This window comes from Vipera berus, assembly GCF_964194415.1.
Source record: "Vipera berus genome assembly, chromosome: 3".
NCBI classification, from domain to species: Eukaryota; Metazoa; Chordata; class Lepidosauria; order Squamata; family Viperidae; genus Vipera; species Vipera berus.
Genome location: NC_138204.1, coordinates 44,156,581 through 44,170,708, shown reverse-complemented (window position 1 = coordinate 44,170,708; position 14,128 = coordinate 44,156,581). Strand labels below are relative to the sequence as shown.

The 14,128-nt window shown below is 36.4% G+C and overlaps 1 protein-coding gene across 1 annotated transcript; it reads right to left on the bottom strand.

The window, feature by feature from the left end:
* Positions 1 to 315: 315 nt before the first annotated feature.
* On the bottom strand, positions 316 to 13,785 carry FAM72A (family with sequence similarity 72 member A). The gene is made up of 4 exons (XM_081322541.1): positions 13,435 to 13,785; positions 8,643 to 8,720; positions 7,015 to 7,139; positions 316 to 4,318 (listed from the first exon to the last, which is right to left on the bottom strand). Exons 1-4 carry the CDS (start codon positions 13,584 to 13,586, stop codon positions 4,224 to 4,226), a joined length of 450 nt encoding a protein of 149 aa, XP_081178667.1. The 5' UTR covers positions 13,587 to 13,785; the 3' UTR covers positions 316 to 4,223.
* Between the last annotated feature and the right edge of the window lie 343 nt (positions 13,786 to 14,128).

The following is a 14,128-nucleotide window of genomic DNA, read 5'->3' as shown; positions in this document are numbered from 1 at the left end:
TGATTACAAATTCAGGAGATTGTAAGAGTCTTCAGTACTTTACTAAGCAATTAAAAGCCCAGATACTCCTACACTGGAGAGTTGCAATATGATCACCTGCAGTTACTGTGGCTTTACAAGCAGGAATATATGTTCCTATAAAGCAGGCCTATCAAACTTGCAACGTTATGTGATGTGTCGCGATGTATCACAACTTTTTTTCCATTGCTGGCAATGGAGTGGGTGTGATTTCAGCATTACGCATCCGGCCCATGGGCCGGCAGTTTAACACCCCTGCTATACAGTATAAATTGATGTACAAAAGGAAATCAGAATTATGCAGTTATTTTCCATGATATGTTACTCCAATGAACTCAGAGTTAAATAACTTGCTTTATTTTACATCTGTCCAAAAGGAACCAGATTTGGGATCTACAGTCAGTAAGAAGTTTAAAAGCTTTTAGTCAAAATTTACATTTTCACAAAAGGGTTAAAGGTAGGGAAATAGTTGATAAAAGGCAGATAGACAAGAAATCAAAGAACTGTGGCTGCTGCTTTTGCCAAACTGATGGAGCAGTTTGCCAAAAGTAGCGAAAAAAGTACACATTCTATCCTTCTATTTTACTCTGCCTTAAAAACAAAAGAGAGTTAAATGGGAACTGTACACGTGAATGAAATGTTACCCTGAAAAGCGATATTGATGTCCACATATTCATTGTTCCATGAAACCCACCTTTAAAAGTCTGCGTTGTTCAGAATAACCTGCTCAGAAAATATTGATTTGTTTAAAAAGAACTGTCCTCTTTTAAATTTGCAAAAACAAGAGAAATGTAATAATTTCTTTCTGTCTCTACCTTTTTTGGCAGTTAACACTTCTTTCTGATAAATACAACATATCATTATATGGACAAATATAGAGAGAAGTTAAGGCTCACAGTTTACTGGAATGCAGATTTTATGTGGTTCTTTCAATATCTGTCTTTTACAGTACCACACACATATTTCTTATAATTGGATGTGTAACACTCATCCACCTAGTTCCTTTGTTCAAGGATTGCCTTCAACCTATTTTTCAGAATAAGCATGTGAGTATGGGTCTTGTGATCTCTTTGGTGCACACACACATGCACGAATATGTATACATTTGCAATCAGCTTAAATATTTCATCTTTAAACTATCAAAAAAGATGAAGAATATTAAACTTGTTATGGCATATAATTACCGATTCCTGTAGCTACCTTTTACTTATTTGGTTTCTTCTATGTTCTATTTCATAAATACAATACAAATTATGTTGCGTTTACAGAGAACTATTTTAATGATTTGCTGGAAAATAGAAGTAAAATTGCCTTTCTGTAGGAAGAGTCATATTATAGCCTGTTGCTATCCTTACATGAATTTACATTATATTGTTCTATGATTATCAAATCTTGTGAAACGTAATAAAGAGTTTGGTGATTCCTAGAAGGTCAAATGAGGCAAAGCTGAATACCAAGGAGACAACTGACGTAAATGCTTTTGTGCCCCTGATGTAAATTGGACTGTATAGGTTCTCTTTCCCTCTGTAAAACTATTCTAAAAGCGCTATCCAATATCTTTATTGGGAATGAATCCCTACTGAATTTGATGAAGAAAAAAATAATTGTCTGAGTTTTATTTCTAGACAATATCTAGATGGTTCTACAAGGAGTTAATGTGTCCACAGTTGCAGAAAACCCTGGATAAAGCAAATTATCTGGACTTTTAAAGTTGGATTTTAGGTCCGGATATGGAACTGAAACTCCTTTGATTGCTTTTGTGTATTACTTGTGGTGGAACCGAGATTGAGTGTGATCTGCTCCTGCTAGATCTTTCAGCTGCCTTTGGTACCGTTGATGATATTGTCTCATCTTTGAAGGATGGGAGTGGAGAACAGTATGATTTTTTTTCTCTAGTTGGTGGTAGGGGTATTACAGGGCCAAACTCTCTCATTCCTCTTTCGACACTGGGAGAGGTGATGGGATAAAGACAGGTATCACTATAATGATTGAGTTGTATCTCAATCCCTGAGACAAACAGGAGATGTAATTGAAGCCCGGAAGCTGTTTTCCGTAGGAAAATATAGAATTAATTCCAGAAGGTTAGAATAGTAACTGGAAAATGGAGCTGGCTATAATGGGTGATGTTCACCTCACACCTTCTTTTCCAGCAGAAATCCAAGGCCAACACACAACCAGACTGAACCAAATAAGAAATAATTCCACTCATGACTTTATGTTTGGCTTTGAAACTTCATTAGTTAAAATTATTTTTTTAAAAAACAAAAAACAAAATCTAATGCTCTCCAGTTTCTGAATTCTGTACATGAGATACACATAGCACACAGAATACAGGGTATTGCAACTGGTAAGTAGCTGCAGAGTGGCCAAAGATGAAGTATGTGTCTTTTTCAGGGTTTAGAAGGATAGATTTCAAATAATGTATTTAGTTCCATTTTTTCCTAAGAGCAATCAAACGTAAATAACAATAAAAACAAGCAGTTATTCCTCTTGTATAATCTGCCCCCTTTGAATTTGGATTATCCCATTCAAGTAAATAAAAGTTGATTTAAACTTATTGACTCAGTTCCTAGAAATGAAACTGGACCTATCTAGGTTCATAAAATAACCTGTAACAAGACCAATGAAAGTCCCAAAGCAGCTTGTACATAATTATATAGTATTTTTCTTGCCAAAAGCACATTAGTTCTCTTTAAAAAAAATCCAGATGATATTTCATTAATTTGGACAGAATAGGCTGTTCTAATTGTAGCTATTTAGCTGCTGCTGCTTTTGACTTTGGAATACAAGTGAGACTCACACTAGGTATGCTCTTGTGCCAACAATAAAGAAGCCAGAATAATATTTTACTGAAGCTGACCCTGCATGTATAACTTTCTTTCCAGCATTGTATTCCCTGGTTTTCCCTCCTTGCAAAGAACTATAAAAATATCTGAACTCAGCTAGAAATGATGCCTCTTGGTATTAATTTTAAATCACTTTGTTATTTGATCACATGCTTCATTATATTCCCCATACAGAAAAGTAGGAAGTTCCAGTTTGTTACTGTTTCTTTGCAACTTTTCTTTCCACTAGAAGCAGGAAAATATGCCAGTTCCCATACTAGATCTCCATTTTGTTGGTCTTGTGTGCACTTGTTGTTGTTAGTTGCGAAGTCGTGTCCGACCCATCGCGACCCTATGGACAACGTTCCTCCAGGCCTTCCTGTCCTCTACCATCTTCTGGAGTCCATTTAAGCTCACGCCTACTGCTTCAGTGACTCCATCCAGCCACCTCATTCTCTCTCGTCCCCTTCTTCTCTTGCCCTCAATCTTTCCCAGCATTAGGCTCTTCTCCAGTGAGTCCTTCCTCCTCATTAGGTGGCCAAAGTATTTGAGTTTTAGCTTCAGGATCTGGCCTTCTAAAGAGCAGTCAGGGTTGATCTCCTCTAGGACTGACCGGTTTGATCGCCTTGCGGTCCAAGGGACTCGCAGGAGTCTTCTCCAGCACCAGAGTTCAAAGGCTTCAATTCTTTGGCGTTCAGCCTTTCTTATGGTCCAGCTTTCACTGCCATACATTGCAACTGGGAAGACCAGTGTGCACTAGCAATTAAAAATTACTACCAGCTTCCTTGAAAGCTAACCTTCTAGCAGTGCTCAACACTCATCCAATATATGCAAAAAAAAATATGTTTAAGAGCTCTCTATTAGCCCTCTCTAATACAATTGCCTGAAATTAGAAGGCTGCCAATAGGACAATCTGCGCTGCCTGCTCTCTGGGCAACATTAAATGTAGCCACTAAAGTGAGGTCTGACCTAGCTTCTGGCCAGAAAAATGATAACACTCACTTATCAAGCACTACAGAGTTTATTTTCTTATGTGGCCATTAGATCTATCCTAATGTAACAATAATTGATAGGCGTGTGGAACATATTTGATTTTTGTTTGTTATAATTTGGAAACAGATAAAATCAAGTGATTCCAGAAGCCAAATATGCACATATATGGATTTTGTCCTTTTAGAAAGTGAACAAGAACTGCATTCTTATCTTTATATACTAGTCACATTATGTAGCAGGATGCTTACTAGATCAGATAGTTTTGGGTGACAGGTATCAGCCTTTGAAGGATTTTTTCCCTTCCTTTTGTACTATCTTCCTAGGATCAGTGCATTATACTTCTTGTAAATACAAGAAACACATCACGTGATGCAGTGCAGATAATATTCATCTGATATATTCCTCCTCAGAGGTGCTGGATACATCTTCATCCGTGCTTTCATGTAAATCTGGTAAGTTGCCCCAAAGCAAGAAATCTGTACCTAAAAAAATGTAAATCAGTTTATATTTTTTGTGGTCAGAATCTGAAGTTAACTTAATAAAGCACAATATCAAAGAAAACATATCCTGAGAGTATCAATACATTGATATACCTCTCAGTTGGTAGGATATGGGCAACAGTGTGTTAGTTAGCAGGGTTAACTTGCAAAAGATAGATAGATCTAGTTTACAGACCAACCAAAGCAAGTTTGAGATAAAATTAACCTATGACAATATATGTCCAAACCAACTTCACTGTGCCCTCATGTTAGCGAGAATTGCTGCATGTGATGCAGATACAACTAATGCTTCTTTATTGACTTATGTAGACCAACCGCATTATATGAAAGCCCTGACTGACCAAAGGCATGACGGACAGAAGATATTAATATCTGTGAGCCCGTATGGAAGATAGAGAAATAGAATATAAAAGGATAAGATGACAAAGAATTAACAGTGAATTAACAGATTAAATGGAAGTAAAGCAAATAATTTTGTTGTCTATTTGTGTAAGAGATAGGAAGGGTGGGATAAGTAGTCTGATCTGATGGAGTAGAGTTGATAAATAGGATTTGTGTAGATTTATTTAAGAATGAAACAACTAAATATATGTCAGAAAATATGAACTGGTACATTGATGTTGATCTGCGTGTCTATGAAGGTAGCAGTCATAATTTGGTTACATAATAGTTGTGTGTTACCTAGAATAGTAACAATGCAAGAATCAGGCTTGATTTTTGGAGTTGGGGGTAGGGGAAGTGCTGTACAACATCTTGAATAAATCTAATTTAAAGGAAAAGGCATTTTATTAGTGTGATATGAATGGAAGGATGAGTGGGAATGACAGGAGAAAATACAGAAAAAGTAATGCCATTATATTCCTATGCAAGAGAAATATAAACACAAACTGGATGGGCATTAGATTGTTAAAGATTCTGGAAAGGTAGCTGGCAGACACAAGGGTGACAATAAGTAAAATTTGGCAAGTTTTATAGTTGGAGGTGTGCAAATCCTTCAGCAAATCACTGTGAAGCAAAAGAATGTGACAAATTTACTTTCTGTCCATTGATTTAGAGAAAGCTTATGATACTGTATAGACTCAATATAGGGAATGTTTTGAATGAATGGAGTTGCTGAATGTGGTGAAAAGTGGAATATGATGGAAGTAAAGCATGTGTTATAAAAACATAGCAATCAGCGGTCAAATGGATAATTGGATTCTCAGTGAAGGAAATGCACATATGACGGATGGGAACATTATACAGAGTATAGCTCGGTATGGTATACAGACAGATGGAGTGTTGATATTGATAAATCTGGGAAAGAGATATGGTGGTGTGGTGGAGAAAGACTGCAAATGCAACTTCTGTACTACCACGACTGCTTTATAAACTGTTCATCCCCGAGTGTAGTTGCTCATGAAGAGATTTGCTTAATAGCATGTAACCATAGCATATGGTTTTACAATGACTTGATTGCACTACCATCTGGCATTTGCATTAAGTAACATCCAACACATATCACCTTAAATTTGCATGAAATTTGCTGACCAATTCGCTCCAGTCTGATGATTTAAGTGATTGGAGAATTTAATTTACATGCAGCATTTTCTTGGCAAAATTATTGGCTAATAATCACACATGACCTAAGCAAAATACATGATTAAAATACTGTATTTCAACACTAAGAATATGTTCACTTCCTTAAGCAGCTGTTTTGTACTGGTTCTGATTGATGGACTATGGAATTTCCAATGAAAAATAAAATAGATCCAACAGATCTGAAATATCTACCTATCTATTGTGATAATTAAGTTCGCAGAGGATACCACCGTAGTGGGTCTTATTACAGGTGAAGATGAAACAGCGTACAGGGGGGAGGTACAAAAACTATCCATATGGTGTTTAGAGAACAACTTGCACCTGAACATCGGCAAGACAAAGGAGATGGTGCTAGACTTCCAGAGGAAAAGAGAGGAACCTGCCCCACTTTACATCGGGGGGGGGCTGTGTGGAGAGAATTTCCTCCTTTAAATTCTTGGGAGTCTACCTCTGTGAAGATTTTACCTGCAAAGTCAATACAACCCAGGTGGCCAGAAAGGCCCAACAGAGACTCCACTTCCTCAGGGTCTTGTGGAAGAACAGGGTAGAACAACGGCTAATGATCTTCTTTTACCGGTCTACTACAGAAAGCATCCTCTCATATTGTATTGTGGTATGGTATGCTGGCCTGACAGCTGCGGATAGGAAAGTACTACAGAGGGTGGTGAGCACAGCACAAAACATTGTGGGCTGTCCCCTGACACCACTGGATGACATCGCCAGAGCTCGCTGAGAGAGAACAATTCTCAGGGATGACTCACTCCCTGGTGGTACCTCTTTACTCTCCTACCATCGAGTAGGAGATACAGGAGTATAGCCAGCTGTACCAACAGGCTGAAGAACAGCTTCTATCCATGGGCTGTCAGGCTCTTGAACAGGAAATAACTTTATGTATGATTGACTTGCGAGGCCAGTGTGTTATGCAATTACCTCACATGGTGTAACAAGATGGTGGATTTGTTCTCACTGTGAGTTGTGGTGGTGGGGCACGAAGGGAGGCTCAGCCAATCTCAATGTATACATGGTTGTACTTTAACAATAAAGGTTCATTTATATAATAACAATTAACTTCATGTGCAAAAATAGAAGTTTCATACCAGATGAATCAAATCTGTCAATTCCAAAAACGGCTTTACTGTGAAACATCCAGAAGTGTCCATTGTTGCAAGAGAATAAACAAGGTTTGCATGGAGCAATCACATGGTAGCCTACAACATTACCGCTGGGAAAGCAAACAAAATATATGACATGCAAATTTTAAATCAAAGACTATGTAGAAAAAAATGAACTATACAAATGATAGACATGCAAATGTATCCTACTTACATATCAAATTAATAAAAATAAAATTCTTTCATCTACCAAAAATAATGCAGCAATGGACAAAGTAATGAGCAAAATGGAGAAATAATCTGTACCTCTAGCCTCCAAATGTACTACTGTGTTAATAAAATAAGTTAAATTAATTTCAATTCCAACAGAAAACAAAGCATAACTTTAAAATGGAAGCTTAATTTTTCTTCCCAAACTGAATAGATCTGGAAATTGTGAACTCTATTGCTTACTGATTCTGTGTCAGATTCACATCCAATAGGCAACATACACACACAGAAGGACAAATAGTTATCTGCTTTCTGTTTTCTTAAATGAAAAAAATATGAATATATTATAGTAAAGTTCTATAATTTGGCAACGTTTTTTATTTGTATTTGGAGTACTGTTTTGTGAAACAGCAAAATAATTAAAATATAATTCAGAATGGTGCCAAGGAGGACCTGAACAGTGGATTCACTACTGGAATCCAAACCCTGCCAGTTCATTTTGTTTACATTTCTTGGTGCCATTACTGCCACCACTCCCATGTGTTTTCATAGCAGCTTCAGGCGAGTTTGGTTGAAATTGGCCTCGCAGTTTTCTAACCAAAGCTTTCTTTCTACGCTGCAATAGCGGGCTCATCTGATGCAGCACACCCCATCCCAGTTGGTGACATTTACCAACACATTATTCTATTTTACTTTAGCTATCAATTTATCGTGCAAAGGCACGAATTTTTGACGAGCTCTGAGAGAAATAGTTAAAATAAGAGAGGGCTTGAAACAGATGCAGAGACATCTAACTTATACACACAGATTTCATTTATTTATTTGGAAGATTTACATGGCCGCCCACTCACTCACAGTGATTCTGAGCAGCTTACAAACAGTGAAAACCCAGGGGGGAAAAAAAGATAACTCCTCCCCATTTTTTATGATCAAAATCATTTGCACCTTCATTTTCAACTATTAATACATAACTGCTAACTTTTTAAAACTGCAATCAACAATACAAAATGTACAGAAATTCAAAAGGTTCAATATTTCCTATATCCATGCTAAGACAAATTTCATCTACCTTATCTCTGCCATTACTTTTTTTTATATAAAAAGCCATTAAAAATGAAAACCAATTTTGTAAATGGAAATTTGGAAACCTTGAATATCTTATTTTGGTATAGAAACCCAAAACACGTATTAGATCACCATATACCATCCCATTTATTACTGAAACTAATCCAACAGATTTTTAATTCAACACTTCCATGATTATTTAGCATTTACTTAGATAAATTATCAGTAATCATGTAGCTTTTAAATCTTGCATAGAAATAAGCAATAGACATAGCTATTAATAATATTTTTATATATTAAAGAATATATAATAATAGTAATACTGTAATATTACTCACCATTTCAAACAAGCAACATTCATCAGTTTACATTTGCACATCTCTGTGTAATAGCAGTTTCCAATGAAGTCAACTGTACTGGTAGTGATTAGAAAGGAAAGATATTGGAGATGATTAAAATAAACTTGATCATTGCTTAACCATGAAATATAGTATTAATTGAAATTCTAACAGAGAGCTATTCCCTTTATTTTTTCATTTACAGATCTCTTTCCAAAATCATAAACCTCTCCACTGTCAAGGAAGTACAGTAAAACCATCTTAGCTGGGAAATAAATTCAACTTTCTGAAGTTTTGACAAGAAGTCCTTTTCTTGTCAGGACTCTCCAAAAATGAAGAAACTAAGCTGGGTTGTGAAAGGAACTTTGATCTATAGGTGGCTTTTTCATGCTAGAATTAAGACAATTCTGGTTTCTATAGTATTGCCTTCCCCAGCTTGATGTACTCCAGATGTACTGGTGTAACACTGCCTATTATCTCAAACCAGGATGATCAGTATAATGGCTTAGGACAGGGGTGTCAAACTGCCAGCCTGTGGGCCAGTTGCGTCATGCGGAGGCTGCCCTCACCCCAGCTCCGGCAATGTGAAAAAAGTTGCGATATGTCACATCACGTGATGCAGCAAGTTTCACACCCGTGGCTTAGGAAATATTATTGTAGCTCATTGTAAGAAAATGAACATTTCTATTATGATCCTAAGTTTGGAAAGAAAGACATTTTAATGAAAAATTAAGAATCAGCATTTCTCTTTAAATTGGAACCAATGCAGTGATTTTGTTTTACTTTCTAAGACAGTGACTACATAGAAAATATGTATGACTGTATCTCAGCAAATCACTAAGCATAAATAGTCTGATTTGTTTGGACTTTAATGTGTTGCAGAAACTCAGCCACTGTGCTCTTTAAGACTGTAATCCCATTTACTAAATGCAGAGTAAGTCCCATAGAGACAAATTCTACTGTCATTAGGTGGGGCTATATGGCTATAATCCTATTAACCTTCATAGATAACAGCTACCAACAACTTTAAGAATATTCACTTCCACATAACATGCCTACAACTAACTTGCAAGTAAAAAATTCTATTCTGAAATATTCCTAAATCTAAAACATTTTTTTTGTAATGCAATCTCATGGTGTAAACATTGTAGCTGTTTTCAACTGTGCTTAGACATGTTTTATTGTAGTCAAAGGTCAACAGCAACATGGATAGAGATGTTAGTCAATTTCTTAGTATCTTTTTCAGGTATATTTATTTTAACTCTTTTTTTGGTCTTGGTTTTGAATCTTCAGTCTAAAAAATGTACAAAATTTGAAAACACACATGTAACTAATTAAGATAATAGTTTTAAGATATTTTGCCTTTTCTAATATATTCTAAAATACATTTTATAGATACTTTTGAGTAGAGAACTGCATTGCAACATTTAGATGTATAAAATTCAAAAGATGTTAATGTACTTATAGCTCAGAATTGAAAAGCAGGTCCATTGGTGTCAGATTTTTCAAAATCAAACTTCTGAAGCAATCCTACCTTCCATACAGCTGTTAACTAGAAGAACACCAATTCTGAATGGTCAAAGGATATTGTTACTGTTATTACAGTATAACAGAACATTCCATCATATTTCTAGCTATCAATATAGGATTTAAAAAACTAAGTAGCTGCTTTGCCAACATTCAAGCAATGCAGCTAGGTTAATTCATTCAGAATTTTAACTAAGAGTCTCAGGTTTTCATTAATGCAGGTGAGATTATTGGCTGGATTAGCTGGCAATACTGCTACAATAAATTTACATCAACTCATTTTCAGAGCTATCCATTGACCACAGGTGGGGATGTTACTTCTGAATCAATCCAGTGGGGTCCAAATTGTTTTGCGGAAAAGCTGAGCTGAGAATTCCACTGATCTAGTTTTTAGACTGTACCTTTATAGATTTGTAATGTGCACTGCGAATGGAAGGGAAAAAATAGAAAATATTTATTTGATAGTTATTAAGATAAAGAAGTGGCACATTTGCATTACTTATTTAGTTTTTATTTAGAAGAACATAATTAACAAAAGACCTTATTATTAGCTTTATTAGTCTAGCTTTTAGAAAACTACTGCTTAAGCTCCTAAAATATTAAGTTCCAAACAATGTGCTATATTTCCATAATTATTTCAGATTAGAATATTGCCATTTTCTAAGACAATGAGGATTGCTTCACTGCTTACAGTATTCCAAGCCCTGTGGCTGTGCATTTTGGTAGAATATACTGACTGAAGATGTATTAGCTATTACAGTGCTGTATTGTGTCTGTTTCTATTATATTAAACGCCAAAATAATTTCCAGTTCTTGGTATGAAGCAGAGGGGATATAGATGATACTGCCAATGCAATCATATGTTTTACAATCCTCTGGTTTGTGGCATGTCAAGGGCTACACCCTTAGAAGCACGTGGAACCAAGATCTGTTGGAGTAAGGGTAGAAGGGAAGTTTTCAGTTGTGAATTAATTCTTAAGTATTTAGGACCTGCTCACTTTGGAATGGAGTTCTCTGAATCATCTATGATCCTTTGGCAACACTTTCTTCAGCTCTGCTCTAGGCCTAGATAGAAATTGTAGCAAGAGGATATTGTAAAAAGCAAGGGATTGCTTAAATCTCTATTCATTGATTGGATTCATACATAACACTATTGATAGTTGTACTTCACACACACACCCACACACCCACACACCCAAGCAGGGTTAACATAGGTAGAAACACAAAGTCCTCAATGTCTTCTTCCAAACTCAGTGGCAATGGATTCTACATTTCTGGGAAAATGCTAGGAAGAAAAAAAATCCTAATAAGGGTATAACATTTTAAATCCCCAATGCATATTTTCAATTTATTTTTTAATCTTTTGGGTTTTTGACATGATAGAAAACAATCAGATGGCAGGTAGTATTTATCGGGTGTATTTGCCATTTAAAAACTCCCAGTTTTCCCACTTATTGGGTCTATGTTTTATATTTAACCACTTAGTTGCATCAGAACATCAATAGCTATGATGCTAAGCTATTAATACCGCAGAGCAAAAGAAACAAAAAGCAGTAAAATATTTCCTGGAGCACTGTAACAAATTTTCCTTTTTAATGTCTCAGCCTGAAATCCAGGTTTCTAAATTTAATACATTCCTGTGGTAACAATAGCCACACTGTTAAATTGTTCAACAACAGTGCCAAAGTCTCATGATACGATTTCAGCTAATGTTTACCAGGTACGTATAACTTATGCCATAAATTTAACAAAAAAACCAACAACAATTGTATAATTCCACAAAGACTTGGCCTTTATAAAATGGCTATAATAGGAGTTCTTTTCATGTAGGCTGTTCTGGAGTATTTTCAGCTGTCTTTGAATCATTTTAGGAAGTTTAAAAGTTAGTTTATGCTGTGTTTGCATATTTGATCTTTTGAAATCCAAAAGCTGCTGAAGTGCTAACTGACTTTTGGGCCATGTATGAGCTCAACAGAAAGTACACAGGAGGAGCGGGGAGCCTGCTGTTCAATAATGCGGCATACAGATTGCATGAAAATGTATTATTGGTAAGGCTGAGATCTCCCTGCTCCTGTCCACTCACCTCTATAAATCTCTTGCCATTAGTTAACATGAAAAGTACTGAATAATAACTACATTTAGTTGGATGTAGTTATTAATCTGGAATCCTGATTCTCTCCACAGAATAGATATTGTAAGCAATCTTGGAAATAATTTCATAGCAGTCGAATATCTTTTTTGAAATCAATGTGGATGCAATTATACTCATGTATTTTGCAAGATTGTGTAGATATGGGAGATCACATTAGCAAGTTTTGGTTTTGATCCCATTAGAGCAAATAATTTAATGGTTACTCATGTTAAAAATACTGTCTTCGATAAATAAATAGTATAGATAAAATATTGTATCCCAGTGAGGTTCTTCATTTCCACACATTTCAGCAGTTATATTTTGATTCACAACTATTGAAGCTGTCAGAAACAGAGATTATCTCTTCCTGTGGTTTATGCAACCCTCCACTTGGTTCTTTTGGTTGTTACCACAATAGCTAGATCACATACTAAACATAAGGGGAAGTGAAAGTGACCGTTCCAACATCCTGTCGCAGCAGTGATAGTGCAATTCTAACATTAAAACTATTTGTTTCTCTTACTTAAATTGCGAAACATTTTTAAAAGGTCTTATCAACTTGCAGTTTGCTAAAGAGAGCAATGGAAGCAGATTGCATTCTGCAGGGAATATAAAAAGGTAAGATGTTAAAAGTACACAACAAGGTTCAACATTACATGGCTCAAGGTTTATATTTAACTGATCACAAATTGAACATGCTTACTACAGAAAATCTTACATTTCTCCAGTGCTTTTGGTTATTTTTTAATAAATCAAATGTTTCCATTTATAACACATAAAGATTTTATAAAACATCAGGACAGACAGACAAGGCTAAGCAGCAGAAATCCAGTTTTAACATATTCATGGCCTGTGTCATCCTCCATCTCACCCTTTAGGGGACCACGAATCAAAATGTGAATTTGAAAATTTGTGTTTCCACCAAGAGCACTTAACCGGTCAACTCACCTTAACTACCCTGCAAGGGTAGTAAAAGAGAACAAGAAATGGAACCTCAATTTAAATTAAGAGCAGTCACTGTGATTCAAGAAGAATATATAATATTCTTCCAATCTCTCCTATGTAGAAGCTATTCAAACTAGACAAGGGGGAAGATAAGAGAGTTAACTCCAATCTTATGATGCATTAACTTACCTGATGGGAGGCACGTCTGTGGAATAGAGATCGGTCTCTGTATCAGCCAGAAGCACGGCTTTCATGCCCCGTGAACTAAGCACTTGTTGGCAGAACTTGCAGAACAACAGAGACACACATCGATCTGCAAAACTCCAACTGCCGTCAGACATACTAAGGTCAGTCTGTATTGGTGGGGGCTCCAGCGTGTCCCTTGGCTTTTTCAGTAGGTCGGATAAGGTGTTTGCTTTCTGGGTGGAAATCAGTCCTTCTCTCTTCTCACTCCTTACTCGCAGGACTTTGCTGCTCCTGTTTTCTCAGGAAATCTGTGACCACCGATTCCGTTTAATGCGATATTCACAAATACCGATGCTGAGTTGCAACTCAGCCCTTCCCCGCCCCCCCTTTTTTTTTCTTCCCAACCTGACTGAATGAGCCAGCAAGAGACAGGTTCAATTTCTGCCATGAAATGTATTGATCACCCCGAATTAGTCCAACTCGCTAAACCTTCTTTCCAGGTGGCCTCACAGGGCTGTGGCGAGGATAAAACGGGAGGAGGGTGCAATGCTACGTTGGCTGGTTTGAGCTTCTAGAGGTAAAGGCTGGCTTTAATTGCAGGCAATATAAAACACTCAATAGAAACCCATCGGGATTCGACAGGAATTTTCTCCAAGCTCTCGATTATTTTTCTTTATTAATTATCCCTCTTTCGACA